The following is a 16,758-nucleotide window of genomic DNA, read 5'->3' as shown; positions in this document are numbered from 1 at the left end:
GCTGCAGTGATGCGAGTGTGTTGCAAACACATTCTATTTGAATGAAATTCAAGCTCTCCTTCAGTTTTCCTAATCTAATAGCCATGGGGATCCGCATGCTAGTCAGTTTTGCTAATATATCTAATAAGGCCATAAGCTATTGATCAAAACTGAGGAAAGCAGACAGAAAAGGAAGGTTCATTCAACTATTATAACAGCTTATGTATGTCAATATATTCTCATGCCTCCAAATCACAGTGTGATGTAAAAGTAAAGCTAACCAGAGTTGCAAAGCCCCAAATAACCAAGCACACAAGCCAATCATCTACCACAATCCAGACAGAGTTCTGAGATATGCTCAATTAATAAAAACAGGGCTGTGTTAACAAAACACTCTGGAAAATAGTTTGAATTTCTTCATCTTGAAAGAAAATTGGTGTAATATTCTTTCCCCTTTTGAGTGGGTAGGCCTGTGGTTAGGTAGCTAGCAAACACTCTAAGTTAACGGGGTGATGTCATTCCCCTCCTGCCTCCTGCAGGTGGAGCTCTCTGTGCTGAAGGTGATGTCGCCACAAGGTGAAGGTGTAGTGAAGCCAAATCAAATGAATGATGTCTGGAGACGACAGACACTTCGAGCTTACTGCCAAGGCCCAGTGGAGGGAAGAAGTCTGCCTTAGATCGCTCTTGGATACTTATTTCAGTAGAGATTGGAGGAAAAAGAGAAAATCATCAATAATGTAGGAAGTCAGGCCTGTGCTGCAAATCAAAGCCAAATGCAGCTCAGCCACATGCCTTTTCCAATGAATGTGCTTGTATTCAGGATTGCAGTTGGACCCTATGTAACCAGTTTAGAATTATGGCATCTCAGCATGCTCAAATACAGCAGCACATATGTTCTTCCATTCTCTGTCTGGCAAATGACATAACTGCTTAACTTATACCTTCTCATTCATATAAAGTGTTGTTAGCCTGGACAGTCCATATCAGAGCTATTGGCATGTACTACGTTGGGAATACAGTTACTGTTCCTGGCTGTCAGCAGGACAAATGCATCTATGCAGCCTTTCAAAAGGATCCAGACATGCGAAGGGGGTGGCGGAAATATATTTTCTTCAGGATTTATTTTTCTTTCCTTGAGGATAAACAAAGTTTGCACCAGATTTTGTGTTATATTGTGTTCCCCAGTATATTAAATTTAGCAAGTAAATGTATTCTCTGTAGAAGATGGGTACTTATTTTCATGGCACCCAAACTTTTTCATGTCTTAGATCTTAGACACGGTAACAAAAGACGCGTCTTTCATTCTAGAGAAAAGTTGTTATGTAAATTTAAAATATATTTTTTGGTAAATAAAACCAAGTTACATGTTCCATGATCCTTGTGAGAAAACATTAAAATTCATGAAAATTGAAGACCATGGGTCCTTCAAGGCAGCAGATTACATCTGCCTGATTCTTTTAATTGCATGAATTGCCGATCTATGGTCTTCGAAATAAACCTAATGAGTGTTGCTGTGATTAGCTGGCTGGTGGTCAGCAATGCTAGCTACTGGCTCACGTTTCGTCCCTCTAAAGCCCAGCTTAAGCAACAGGTGGAGCTGCTTCCGGCCACTCCTCTCTTAGCCTGCAGTGCTGATCTGTGGTCAGCTGTCACCTCAGCTATGCCAGGCCTGTGCCGTAAGGCTGCCAAGTGAGGCAGAGTGACACCTGATAGCTCCAGAAGGAAGCTTGCCATTAGCATGGGAAATGAAAACTGCATGCCCTCTTAAACTGATCTGGTGTATGAGCTGCCACAATAATGGCGGCAAACTAATCAGACAGCTTATGCAAGCAACCCTGTCTATAGTTTCTGAGTACTGGGGACGAAGTGGCTGTGATTTGAGCTATTTTTGAGTTTGTGGCATTGCAGTTGCTAAGCATGGCAGCGGTCATGCTGCAGTCGTCTGGATTGATGCAAAGGAGCTTGACAGCTGGCTGTGTTACAGCTGCCACTTGCAAGATGAGGCTACTGTGCGTCTCACCTGCATAGCCTTCCTGCTGGCAAACAGGCCATGGTTTTCCTCTCTTCAACCTTTTTAGTTTCTTTCAGCACTGCTGTGTTGGTAACAATATTTGTGAAAGCATTTATATGTTTGCATGCTTTACAGTCTCAGGCCATCTAGTTTGCATACTGAGATCGTATGTTCTATGATACCCTTTGTAACGGTGTCTCTAGAATTATTTATGGATTATTCTGCTGAGCTTGTTTGTGTCAGATTTCAGTCTTTTAACTGGCTCGGATTTGGACTTGCTTAGAGTGACCTTACACCTTAATTATGTCTATTACACTACAATAAATGATTGAACATTCCACTTTGTCGCTACCAAAACAATCATAACACTACTTTGTCAAATATTTTGGTAATCACGGTTTCAGTAGTTTTGATCATTTCGAGCATAACTCAAAAACACTAGCCAGTATAAGACTAGCAAACAGTGCTTTAAACAGTTATACACACATAGAATCACATTTTTCACTAAAATGCAAATAGTTAAAAATAGCATTTAAAATACAGAAAGTTAAATATTCATCAGTTGAAACCACCTTCCAACAGAAAGTACTCTAAATGACAAATCTGCCACCAAGTTAGCTTGATTGTGACTTTTCATGTGGTTGTGGAATAATTTTAAATAATGTTGCAATCTATTATTTTCACTCCATATCTTGACAAAAAGCGTAAAAAGTGTAATTTATTATTTCACTATTGAAAAAAAAAACATTTGTGGGCAGAACATAGATAGGTAGATAGGTCAGTTCCTTTAGGACACATTTGTAGTACATGCTATGGAACTTGACCAACAAATTGATCTGATTCTTTCAGCACTCTCAAAGGGAAACATGAGCAGTCTGAGATTCAATGTAGGTCAATTGCTATCCAGATTAACTGTGCTCTTATAGCTAAAAAACAGCCATCAATCAGCCGTATGATCTTTGTGTATAAGATACATGGTGTGTATCAGAGAGTGTTTTTGGTTACATTAAATCATTTTTGCAATTAGCTGAGTCAGTGAGTGAGTGCTGAGGCTGGAGCAGGTCTGGGTGCGATGATGGACTACTGCACTGAATAAAAGGCAGGCCAAGTCAAGAATTCTTCAACATAAATGTTTCACTTAGCATCTATTGCCACCTGTCACATAATAACACATAAGAGAGCATTATACAGGGAGAGGTAAGGTCAGCACTTATTCATCTGCAGTACATACTACTTATCCTAAGTGCTGCCTCTTTCTGTAGAATACTCTCTTGTCTCTTATTATTAGATGCAAAATGTCTGCTATTAGATGGTAAATAAAACCTTTCTTCTCAACAGTTCTTGACTTGCTACCAGGAAGAGCTTAAAATATTGACTTGTTTTAATGTCCAGGTAATGACAGATGGTTTTATTACACTGATGTGCTATTTCTACTATGAAGTCCATGTTCAGTCGCGGTAAGTGGGCCGCATGCTGTGAGCTGTGTGTCTCAGTGTTCCTGTACTCCTGTCGTCTCTGTTTTTGGCCATGCATTGGTAAAGTAGGGTAGACCAGCAACCCAGAAACAGACTGAATCTGGGCTAGCTTCACCACGCTAAGCTTGTGTGGCCTCATTCACGGCCCTTCAGTAAAGAAGATGAAGCTGCTTTCCTGCTAGACTGGATTATTGCAGTCATATAGTACATGATGTGTGCCTTGTGGACATTTTGTAGTCATTTTTCATTTATTTGACATTTACCTTCTTATTTTTCCAGAAAAGAAAGTGGACAGCCTAGGTTTATGACACAGAAATTGCATTTTATTAAGTTCATTTTTACCAGCCTCTTTTACTTTTTACTATGGCCACTCAAATTCAAATGTGTGAACTTCAGGCCTCCTAGAGCAATGTCTAATGCCATAAGTTAAATAGGCTAACTTGGCAACTGTTTTCCAGCTATGCTAAAGCTTCAGACTCAAGGCTCTCAAGGACATACTACCTACCATCAGTTTAATTCCCTGGTCAACTATTCTCAACATTACTACTTGGGGGAATCTCCGAAACCACTTTAAGGGCTGTTTCATTACTATAGTAGCATATGTTGAGTTTAGTAGATTAGCCATTTGAGGGGCATGGGGACTGAATGAACATTAGCAGCATGTTGTGCCTTTTGTAACTCGATGTGTTTCCCTTGTTGAACCCAAAAATACTCCAAAATGCTTAATTAAGCCATAACATTCAGCTTTCTGTGTTCAGTTTTAAGTAGCAAACTACTCCATGTGTTATACACAACATGCTTAAATCTTCTAGCTTGCTAGCTAGGAAGCTGCATGTTACACAGCTTGCAACAACAAAAAATAAAGACAATACACCAGTTTTAAACCAAGTCAATAGCCATGTTCACAAATTGTATATACTTCTCAAAAACTGTTCAAGATTACAAGGTTTGCATGGCTAGCTAAATATCTCACAGTGGCTAATCTAGCCAAGGGTGCATTCCAATTAAAAAAATCTCCTCACTGACCAGCTTTCCCCGTTCTGTGAGTGACCACTTGTGTAGTAAGTAGAAGTTTGTGATGGCATATTATAAAAAGTATTAAGCCCTAGGGTTAAAAAAAAATAGTCTTCCACAGTTTTTTACTTCAAATATTAACTGTATATTGGTTCATTTTTATAAAAATAAATACATAAATTAATTAAACATTATAAAATTGACTTTCATGAGCATGATGAGCTTCAAGTCAGCAGCACCCAAATGACCATGTCCACATACCTGTGTGAGTGCCAGGACAAAGACAGAGATTCACAGCTGTTGAGGCCTGTGCTGCAGCTCTGTCTGCAGCTCCATGTGTATTGTAGCAAAGACAGCAGCTCCCAAATTACTCATTCAGGTCAGGTGGGCCCCAGCGTGAAGCTGCGCCATGGGGACGGTTTCACAGCCTGCTTGCTTTTGCAGGCTGACACAGGTTGAGAGTCATCAAAGGGAGCGCGGGTATACGACTCATTCCCACAGGCTGGAGTTCCTGAACTGAGCTGAAACACCTGATCCGCATCACCACGTTCATTTATGAGTGTAAACGTGAAATAGGTTACATGAAAAATGTGAAGATGTTGAGCACCCTGAGAGGTCAAAACAGAATAAGGCACTGTAAGTAAAGACGTCTGTAAGTAATTGTTTTAATAGGCAACTGTGTACTGCATCATAGCAGCAAAACTGAACAAAACCAAATAACACTACATAATTACTCAAATTCTCTTCCTGAAAGTCCAGACTATTGATGCTTGATGCATCCTCTATGTGACAGCAGTTGCTATAATTATTCTCAGTGTGTTTGATACGCCACTGGGGATGCGACTATGAAAGAAAGTTTACTTCAAGGTAAATCTAAAAGCCCAAGATCTGATGAGAAATGAAAATAGCTGTTGTTGTCTGGCGAAGAACAACATTAGATCCAGCTGCCAGCTTAAGTGTGCACTCCAGCTCACCCCTGCTGAGGTATGGATACGTCTTGACACTCTAACGAGGACAGGCTGCTAGGTAATTGGGACAGCATTGACTTAATGATGGATAGACCTGCTCGTCCCTTCTTTGCTCCGTACTGCGGCCTGGCTCCATTTTAATGTCTGCAGAGTGTTTCTGCTGTTCTCTGCTAGTAATGATGCACTTATGTTTTACAAAACTAGGAAATGGAGCTGCTTGGAAAGCACTGAATGCATTGCACTGTGAACACGATGCTAGAATGGAATCACTTCCAGAAGTTCTTCATTGCTGCTGTGTAGCTCTGTATTCCTGATTTCCTCTGGTTTATACTTATTCTCATCTCTGCTTCACTTGCAGCAATTCATCTTTGTCATAATGTTTCAATGATGAAAAATTACACTCTCAGTCTGTTATGCAAATCATACTGTATTAATCTTCCTCTCGTACTCTCATTATCTTTCTTTTTTTTTTTTTGTCTTTCTTTTATGTACATCTCTCTTTCTTTCTACTGTATATTCTTCACTCTCTTCTCCAGTATTCTTTCTTTCTTTCTTTCTCACCATAAATGCAAGCTCACAGCATTCTCACTTACGTCCATGTAACAGTTCTGATCAGTGTACACTGTGTGTTGTTTCATAGCTCTATATTAGGCATGGGAGGAGGGGTGTGTAAGAGAGAGGGATTGATCAGGGGTCTTCTATCCACTCCCTGCACCCCACCCCCAGCAGACACACACACACACATACACACACAAACACACACACATACACACTCGTCCCCTTATTACGTATAGACATGGTCTCTATGACAACCTCTGCCATTGCCATGGCACTGGTGCTCAGTGCTTTTCTACAATAGATCCCATTTATACCAGCATGAGCACTGAGTGTAGTGTAGGAGACCATATGAGGACAGCACACGATTGATCAGTTTTCCAAGGAGCACAAGGCTCCTTGCTTCAGTGAATGCTTTATGCCTTTTTTAAAATATTTATTTATTTGTTTGTTTATTTTTTTATTTAGCTCTGTCTTCGAGCAGTGTGCACAGCTGTGTTCTGATTTCATGGAAACATGATTAAATCTGGCACATTTGAGATGGGAGTAGATGTTAGAGTGCAATTCAATTCAGTGCAAATTCAACCTCTTTGACATGTTTTCATTTTTTTCACTGTAAATGAAAACCTTGTAACAAAACCTTGCATCTCTGAAATGTTATTTTTACAGAATAAACAAGTGTTCTTAACTGTAATAAATATGTTCTTGCAACAAATTATTCTGGAACATTTCTGTTGGTCCATATAATATAAAAGGCACAGGGTGTTTTAAAATATGGAAAAGAGTTATGAGATTTTAATATGACAGCAATAAAATTAGCTAGTTATGTTTTTATCTGCAGAAATATTGCCCACCCTGAACACAAATATGAAATTACACAAGTAGAAAAATGTATTAAAAAAGGATCAAAAGGTTCAACAACTACTGGAATTTTAAGCCAGAGTATCCTGGAGCCCATTAACAACAGCACCATCTAGTGGCCTGCAGTGACTCTCACAACCATAAGCTGTCCAGCTATTTGAGATGATGTCATCCTTTCCTGGCAGCGGGTGGTTGGAAAGCTGTGTGCTGCTGATATTCCGGGCTGTGAGGCGCAGAGAGAGAGCGAGAAGAAGAGGGAAAGGATCAGTGTGGCCATCTGTGTGCCTGTGTGTGTCAGCAGGTGGCACAGTATGGGCCTGGCACAGCCATCACTCAGGAAGGAGTGTATGTGCCTGAGTAATAGAGTCAAAGTGAAAACGTTGCAGAGGGAGAGACGTCTCCAGCACTGTGATTTGTGGATTGGTTTCGTTAAATTGCCTTTGTCAGCTGGCTTATGTGGATCAGTGGCTTTATTATGCCTGCAGTTTTGAAATGTGTATTAACAGTACAGTCTTATGATTATTTACGTAACACAAGATGAATTGCATCTCATCATATAAAAACCTTACTTAACTTATAAAACATCAGCTGCCCTTTACGTGATGAATGGGCCAACAGGAATGACCCAATTATTGAGAATAAAATGTCATTACACTGATGCACATTAAGGTCAAGAATAATCCTACTGTCATAAAGTTATAGTGACATGAAGTCTTGGTATGACAGTGATGATATATACTCAGAAAGCATCAGCATCAGATATATACTCATTTTTCTGCATTTTTATCTTTCTCATTTTTATGTTTAACAGAAAAATACTTGCATCAACAACTGAATATAATATCAGGTTTTATAGTATTTTTTATGTCCAATCTTTGCATGTATTAGTTTCCATTCTTTTTGGGGAGACTTGCTTTCAGAAATTTTTTCCCACCCCAAGGTTCAGTCATAGAAGTTGGTTGCATCTTCTGCTTCTCACATTCTAAGTAATCCCAAACATATTCAGTGATTTTGAGATCTGGACTCTGGGGTTTCTTCTTTTTGTCTTTTTTCTTTCACAGTGAGGACTTCTTGACAGCTACATGTCCTTTTAGACTCATAGTGGCAAATTGTCTTCTCACAGTGGACAGATGGACAGAAACACCTGTGGATTTTTTTCAGATCTGAAACAAGGGAGGAGCTTGATTCTCTGTCAAAGATACAAGCTTTAAGTGCTGTTTATCTGATGGTGACAGTTTGGTGGTCTACCAGTTCTTGCACAGTTGTTAGTCCCACTTTTTTTTACATATGTCCTTAAAACCCCAGATTTATTATATACTAAGGCTTATAATTCAGCAACTACAGGGACTTCTAGACAAACTGGTTGAGCTATTTTTATAGAACTGTGTGATAAAACCCAATTGGATTACCTTATATTTAATTTCCTCAGATATATCTCCTGAGAGCTAAATAACTTGTACTTAATAGCTGTTTTGAGTAAATAATTGTACTGTAATGCTGGCATTTATATTTCTGTGTGCTAACTCTGTGGATTAAGTTTTGGATCACAGCAGAAATCTTGTCCAATTGCAGTGTTCTAAATAGCCAAAAGCCCAGCGTGCAGCATTGGCAGAGAGGTATGAGCATGGATCTGAGATGATCTTTTAGTAGGGGGTGACTGCATACTTCCTGTAAAGCACTGTGTTGTTCTGTCAGCACTTTTATTTGGTATCTTTTCTATTTACTGCTTTTTCCTGGTAAAGCTCTCCATTGTCCCCTGGTGGACAAATGATTCTCTCTGGCAGGTCATTTGTAATTTGTAACAGACTTTTCTCCCAAATGGCTGCTTTCAGAACACCCTTGACTCTTTGAGCCCCTCCTAAACCTCATATTCTTAATCCCAGTTCCAGTATGAGTTATTAAAAGCTTGAAAGGTCAAACGGTTAGAAAAGGAGAGAGAGTAAACAGGTCATGGAGATGGAAATATGACACAGGGGGATTTAACTGAGCTAGTGTCATGGGTTTTAATCCAGGGCTTTATGTGTGTCAGTGTGCAATTACGGGCCATTCCTACCCTGATTTCAGACTTTAGTGCAAGATTCAGTTATCATGGTGTTTCACATCAGCCGAAGGTTTTTTGTAGAAATGCATCTTCATGCTAATTTTAAAGAGGAACTCTAGTGATTTTTAAAATTCTGCACATTTTAATGGTTGGGGTCATTCAGAGTGGTTTGATGTGAAATTGTGCAGAAACTTACTTACTCAAGCTTTCTTTAATAGTGGTGATAGGAACTAGATGTCTATTTCTATTTTATTTACTATCCAAAGCAATGAGTGAACCCACACCTCTTCTGAGTTTTAATATGCAATGTTGAATGGTAGTGGTAAATCTGGCAAAAATAAATTGTCTTTAGATTTGTTTTGCCTCACAACAACCTGCATGTACCTTTCTAAAAATGTTTTAATCTGTAACCTCATTTCAGAACTATCAAACAGCAATGTCTCTGGCATTAAGCAGCATATTTATAACCATTTCATATAATTACTTTCTGTGAGGGAGCTTTTAGAGGCATTAAACTGTGGTCCCTATCACCATCACTGTGAGCGTTCATGACTCTGCCAGTTTCTCTAGAAAGAAGCATATCACATCAAACTGCTCTGAATGATTGTTCACAGCTTAATTATTTTAATTATGCAGAAAGTTTGAAAGCTTCAGACTTCAGTTCTTAACACCACCACTGTGAACAGTTTTGACTTTGCAAGTTTATGTTGTGTTTCACATCAAGCTACACTGAATGACTTTGTTCACATCTTAATTGAACTATGCAGAAATGTAAAAAATGGGAAGGATTTCCCTTTAAATGCATCTGTCCCATTCTCTACTCCATCATTTTAAATCTTTTAAGTCAATGAAGCAAGCTCTTACAGTGCCAAAATTAAGTGGACCTTCATATATATCTTAAGATTCATTTCATAAACTAAACTGTTTTTGCTTTGAAAGGCTACATTTGTAGATTTGCTTGTGCTCAGTTAGGAGAGATGTGTCTTTGAGGGTTTTGATGGCCTAGAATTGATCAATTATGAGTCTTTCACTCCATCTAGTGGTCAGAACAGCAAGTTTGGGACCTGCAAGTTACCTCTACAAGTCTGTGTAGTGGCCTGTATGAATGATTTTTTTGTCTGAGCTACAGTAATGTTGGATAGCAATGAAGAAAAGTGAGTGAAATGAGTGAAATTCCTGGCATGTCCTTACTTTTGTAGATCTAAGCTTGACAGTACAAGGAGGAGGCAGCACAAGCACTGTTGTCATATCCACAGATGAATGTCAAAAGCCTTTCAGCGTGGAGTGAACGGTCCGGGGTAACTGGTTTACATGGCGCATTAAAGGATCACTTTACAGCCGTTTGTGTGTAACGTGAGAGGAAGGAGTGCTAGGCAGGAGGAGGAAGTCCACTTCGATTTGCTCTCTGCAGTTTTGACCCAGAGTGCTGCAGTTTAGTGAACACACGCCCTGCGCTTGCCGGATCAACAGCGCTCTCCCGATGAATCTTTAATGACCGCTTTAGAAGTCATAATGGCATGTCACTAATGTCCATTAATGATCTCTGAATGCAGCTGGCCCCGCCTCAATGGCTTCTCGGCACTTCCCCTGAGATTTCTCTTAACGTGGTTAAAACTTTGAAAACATCTTCCTCCTTGCAGCGAAACAGCGCAGGACTACTCTTCCCTCCAGCACCACTGTCGTCTCTTTCGGGCTACTAAACATGACTTTTCCACTAAGAAAATCTATGTCAGGTATGGATTAACTTCACTGCTTTTATCTTTTATAAAATATTTATGTAGATAAAAAAACATGCGCCTTGAGAATCTTGTTGTTGAAGAGTCTGCTTTATCCACTGTAGATGATAAAGACTTTCTAAAAGGTGCATGTACAAATAGTACTTCTGTTGTTTTCATCTTCTGTTTTGAAGCTGTATTGAGCAAAGTTAGGATTTGTATTATTTATGTCTTTCTGCATGCGTTATGGTAGCACTGCAGTATACAATGTTAATCGGGGGAGCTATCCAAGGTCCTGAAATGCAATTTGCCATTTTGGGATTCACTGCCATGGATGTAATCTTATAGACTGCTAGGTTTAGTTTCTTAAATATTACAAAATTAAGGCATATCTGGGTTTCTTAATAGTCGATAAAGAACTAATCTATAAGAGATTTGGAATTATGAATCTTTATCTGCAGTTTATTTTATTTGGGGCATTGAATCATTGCCGTTTTTATTCAATTCCATGTTATTCCATGTTATTCAATTAAATTCAACTTTATTGTCATTATACAATACAGGGTAGTACAGTATAATGAAACACTATTGGGCTACTTTTCCAGTGCAGTAATAAAAGATGCATAGTAAACAGTGCAAAGACAAAAGACAGTAAAAGGCAGACAAAATGTGCAGTCAGTAGGTCCAGGTGTCGAACGTAGACAAGATGTGCATAGGCAAGTGTAATAGGTGTATAGGACGTATAGACAGTTAGTGCATAGTGAGATATTTAAGTGTATCGGGTATATAGACAGAAATGTGCATGGTGAATTGCAGTACAGTACAGTAAATGCAGAAGTACTATTAGTAAAAAAAGAGATGTAAACAGTGATCTGTATATAAAGTGTACAGTGCAGGTACAGAGTATAGTATAGTTATAGTAGCAGCAGTATGTTATGGCTCTTTATCGATGTTTTTCTTTGTGGTTTAGGCGATGTATTAGCTTTTTTGTCCCAGCTAATGTAATATGTTAGTGTAATCCTCTAGGTGTTGGTAATGGCATACTTCAGTGTTATGTCTAATCATCAGTGTTACATCTACTGCTTAACTGTAATACAAACAGTTTTGTGTCAACTTCAGGAATAGCTTGCTTGTTAATTCTGAGTCCAGTGTGCAAGGAAAGCAGCAGAAAGAAGGAAGTCACTAAAATGGGCAATGCAGGATTATCTGAGCGTGCATCACTGCGGTTATCTAAAAGCTCTATAAGTGAGCTTTCTAAGCTTAATTTTTTTGCTGGATTGCTGGATGAATGCTCATCGATAATGTGGTTCTATGAACGTTCCCTACATTGTTCTGTTTTCTCCCCCCCTGAGGTCAACATATGATGTTTGAGTAGGTTCATGTACATACAGTTACAGTCATAATATATAACTATTTCCATTTTTACTGTTCTGTGTAATTTAAGCTCTGCAGCTGTCTTTTACAATGTGTAAAAATTCCATGATGAGTGAATAGATGCTTGGACACAAGGTGGCACTATAGCCACACTTACTGCTGAGTAGTCTGCTGTTTATGGGTGTAGGGGAAGGGAGTGGATGTTTGGACTCATTGAATTTTCCAGTGGGCATGTGAAATATTATTAGACAAATCCAATGCCTAAACCATTTGAAATATTGGGTTACAGGCTTTTTTGGATGCATCTAAATTCATGCTAGGTCTTCCTGTGTTTCCTTTTTTTAATTTAACTGTTTAATCTCTCAAAACCAACATGATCCATATGACAAAGATGCTGGATTTCACCTGAAGTGAATGACTTTGGTGTTTATTTGACTCTCTTATCTTTATTTCAAAGCCTGAATTTCTGTCATAGTTTAATCAAAGATGGAATTTCTTGTAGCGACTATTCTCAGAACTACAGCATATTACAAAAATGTGCTGTATGTAAAAAAGTGGGTCATAGAACAGACAGTTCCTCTCACTTATAAATGATGCACTGACAAGACCATGATGTTCCTGTGATTAACACAAGCTCATATACAGCACTGCGACAGTGTCGTCATGCGAGCTGGTTGCACCTGTCATGTCTCAACACCACCTCCTATAACTTAACTCTTCATTCAGCCGTCAGTTCTAAAATGCTGGACTTTCAGGAGACAGTGACCCATTTCACCTCTACGTTCTGTTTACTGTCTACTGTAGTTGTGCGCATTACATTTAAAACCAAAGCCCAACATGGAAGATCCTCTGTCTAACTGATAGCAATGATCAAATCACACATTACACCTCCCTTATTTATAGTCCCTTATCTCGAAGTGAAGATTGGAGATCCAGCTTTTTCAAAAGCATATAAATGTCCACTAATCTTGCACTTAAAATTTACTTTCCTGTTTCCAGAAAACACCTTTAACTGGAATGGAAACATGCCTTTCATGCTATCCTAAGTTGGTTTATGCTGGTTTAAGCTGGCCAAGTGCTAATCTGGCACTGATTTCGCATACCAGCATCCAAAACTCAACATAATATTATGCTATACTCTTCAAAAAGATTGTTCCTTAAGGGTTCTTTAGTAAAGACAGTGGTTCTGTATAGAACCATAAACACACAAAGAACCATCTGCATGCTTAAATGTTTTTTTTGTATGGTGAAGTGGTTCTTCAGATTGCTAGAGAATGTGTTGTATATGGTACTATAGAGAACACTTTTGAAAAGGGTTCTGCTGTTGTTTTGATGTCAAACGTGTAACATTAGTTCTTTAGTAAAGACAGTGGTTCTATATAGAACCATGAACACTCACCATTTGCATGCTTAAATGATTCTTTTCACAGGGAAATGGTTCCTCAGATTGGTGGAGAATGTTTTGAAAAGAGTTCCATATAGCACCAAAAAGGGTTCTGCTGTTGTTAAAATGTCAAGCTTGTAACATTAGTTCTTTAATAAAGAATGGATCTATATAGAACCATGAACTCTCATCATTTGCATGCTTACATGGTTCCCTGCATGATGAAATGGTTCTTTGGTCAAGAATGTTTTGACACCAAAAAGGGTTCTGCTATTGTTATGATACCAAACCCTTTTCAAAAAGGTTCTGTATAGTCCCATATACAGTACATTCTTCTTCAGTCTGAAGAACCATTTCACCATGCAAAGAACCCTTTAAGCTTGCAAATGGTTCTTTAAGTGGTTATGTAGAACCATTGGACCTCATTTACCAACATCTCCCTAAGTTTTTTCTTAAATTTGTTCTTGAGAAATGTCTTTAAAAGGGTCTAGGTCGGATTTAAATTGTTCATGCCTTTGTTCTCTTGTGCATAGATTCTGTTCTTACCAAAGGAAAACATCCAAATAAGAAAACATGGTGAATCTTCCTAACAAAAGAATCGTTTCTTCTGAAGGACGGTTGGTGATTGAGGCCCAGTGTATTCACTAAAGCACCCTTGAAGAAACATTTTAAGAGTTAGTTTTGCTAGTAGCCATGCTGGTCTGTGTTGGTTTTTCTAGCAGGGGTGGAGCTGCTACAAACTTAAAAAAAAGGTTCTCCCCACTCGCACATCTCACGTTTAAAATTCTTTAAGGAACCATCCGTGCAAAGGTTCTTGAGGGAACCAAGTGGTTCTTCTATGTAATCACTCTAACTAACTCGATTTGCCACCTTCGCTTCTTCTGAGTGGAGCTCAGAGGTGCGTTACATGCTCCCGCAGACTCTGGAGCGCGTCCAAGCGCGTCTGCTAAGTGTCGTAAATGAGCTAAATGTAAAGGTAGCTGCGTCTATTGCGCACAACAGGCGCATCAGTCCAACAGGAACACGCAATTCCTACATCCCTTCACTACTTTTTACCTCGGCTGCTGGGAGCTGTTCGTGTTTCGTACATAAACAGCAGGCGGCTGTTTTGGGGGCGGGCTCTATCGTCTAAACACGCGATAACTGAAGTCTTTCTTTGTCTGCTGAGCATGGCAGTGGCCTTATCGAGTGTACGGGACTGACTGAGAGGAGGGGAGCGAGGAGGAAGCCCCCCCCCCGTGCAGATAACGCTCCCTCGCTCTCTAACAGGTGTTCTCGTGGCTGCGCATTGGGGCGCAGTCGCTGTGCTGCCTCTGCCCTGACTGCCTCGTGGGATGCTGCGAGATTTTTTGGGGAGATATTTGAGAAGAACCTGTTCTGCTTTCAGCTGGCAATGGCCAGCTAGTGGCAAAATCCGTGGACGAGCGTTCTCCGAGTACTGAAGACTTTCAGAGGATGCAGCGCTGGAGAAAGGCGAATATGTGGGCAGTTTCAAGTCGTGTAGAAGACGTATAAACTCCTTCGCCACTTGCGCAGTTTTGGAGCAACTTTTGGCGTCTGTGTTTCTTTTTTGGATTTTTTTCATACCGCGATCGATGACGGTTGCTATCGAATAGAAACTTGGATGGGAGCGGTGCGCGTGGCGTTACTGCTGTAGAAGCCCCGCCGCGGAGGAGGCGAGGTGAGGGGGGGAAGTGCGTTTCTTTCTCTCGTCCGCAAGTCCTCGCCGTCAAGCTGGCCATGGCTGCGGCGATCGCGAGCTCCCTGATTCGGCAGAAGAGGCAGGCGAGGGAGCGCGAGAAGTCGAACGCCTGCCGCTGCGTGAGCAGCCCGAGCAAAAGCAAAGGCGCGTGCGAGAAGCCCAGCCGCCTCAGTGTCTTCTCCCGAGTCAAGCTTTTTGGCTCCAAGAAGCGCAGGAGGAGACGACCAGGTCTGGGCTTATAGGCTAGTGGACCCATCTCACCACCACCACCATCATCATCACTGTCATCATCCTCACCATCATTATCACCATCACCATCATCCTTCTCGTAGGCTCTACAGTCTTTATCATCACCATAAACCCTCTTTTCATCAACTACCTTCTCCAGTTATGTCATAAAGTGCTTATCAACTCACACACCATCAACTTTCCCACTTCTGAGCATCAGTCCCTCCTGAGCCCCCCTGCTTGCATTGTGCAGAACATGCAGCAGAATTATGTAATTCAAAACCACAACGCGTTCACTAAAGCCAGTGTGACAAAGCAAGTAATATGACAGTCTTTGATTAATGTTTGCTTTGAAGGGTGCTCATCACTGGCGGGCTTTGTTTGCTTGTGGAGGGAATAATGGCATGTGGTGGGCACTCCCTTCGTGTGAGCTCAGGTGTAAAAACAGACAACAGAGAGCCAGCTAAGCAGGTTTTGTGCTTGACCCAAGCACCATTTGCGCTTAACCAATGTTTAATGGGTTTCTAATAATTATTCAGCATGCACAATATGTGAAGCTCCAGTCTTCACTGAAAAACACCTGCTATTCTGAATAATATAATTACAGAAACGGTTAGTGTTGGCACGGTGATGTCAGAGAAATTGACTATGATGGATCTGTTGATTTGTTTTGTTCTTTGAGCTGCTGTCTGTAGCTCAAGTCAATGCCAGTGGACACAATCTGGGTGACTCCCATTATAAAACATATGAGCAGAAATTGATCAGCAGCTATAGTGTGTTCAGTGTGGGTTTTGGTGTGAGCGCACAATCGGTTTTAAACTCTTAGAACAGTTAAGCACATTTTCATTGATGTTAAGAGTGGCTCCTTGAGAGAGGATTTCAGGTTAATGAGTGGCGCAGAGGGTTTGCTGTGTGACTCACGCTTCTCTATCCACGCTGTCCTTTTGTTTTGTAAAACAGGCATACTAGGCTAGACATACTAGTTTCACTAAAGCCATTTAATTTACAGGGGAAAGAGGGACATCATGGAAAAATGGACATTTAGTGTAGTTCTGAATACTGTTGTGACTCGACTTCCCCCAGTCTGTCTGTCTGTCTGTCTGTCTGTTGACACTGCAAGAAGTAAAGCATTGTATTTTATATGCATCATTTACAACTTGAAGAAAACATGTGGAAGAAGGTATTTAGGAGATTTTATTTGGACATCTATCTATCTTCAAAATCGAAAGCAGACATACAGAGATCCAGGCATAGCCCTAGTCACCTCACACTCCTCAGGCGGAAGAGAACGAAGAGAACTTACATAACATACACATGTGGCGCCTCAACACTTGCAGAGAACTTTTAGAGAAGAGATATCCATTTACTGCAGTGGCTTGGATACATGTCACATGTTCAGAAGTTGTTCAAGAAGTAGTGATACGCCCATTTAACTTCATCGTCTCCATTTC

At 40.2% G+C, this 16,758-nt stretch overlaps 1 protein-coding gene across 6 annotated transcripts in view; it reads left to right on the top strand.

Moving 5' to 3' along the window:
* The window catches only part of fgf13a (fibroblast growth factor 13a), a 191,327-nt gene that overhangs the window by 124,870 nt on the left and 49,699 nt on the right, over positions 1–16,758 (top strand). The window contains exon 1 of one of the 6 annotated variants that reach the window (XM_017707113.2): positions 14,567–15,307. The exons of the other annotated variants lie outside the window; for them this stretch is intronic. Coding sequence (XP_017562602.1) covers positions 15,118–15,307 — 190 coding nt within the window. The 5' untranslated portion in view covers positions 14,567–15,117. Of the gene's footprint in view, positions 1–14,566; positions 15,308–16,758 lie in introns of those variants that run through there. 6 annotated transcript variants of the gene reach the window in all.

Source organism: Pygocentrus nattereri, chromosome 8 (assembly GCF_015220715.1).
Source record: "Pygocentrus nattereri isolate fPygNat1 chromosome 8, fPygNat1.pri, whole genome shotgun sequence".
In the NCBI taxonomy this organism is placed as follows: Eukaryota; Metazoa; Chordata; class Actinopteri; order Characiformes; family Serrasalmidae; genus Pygocentrus; species Pygocentrus nattereri.
Note: the sequence above shows the minus strand (reverse complement) of the source record. Positions and strands in the feature narration are given on the sequence as shown.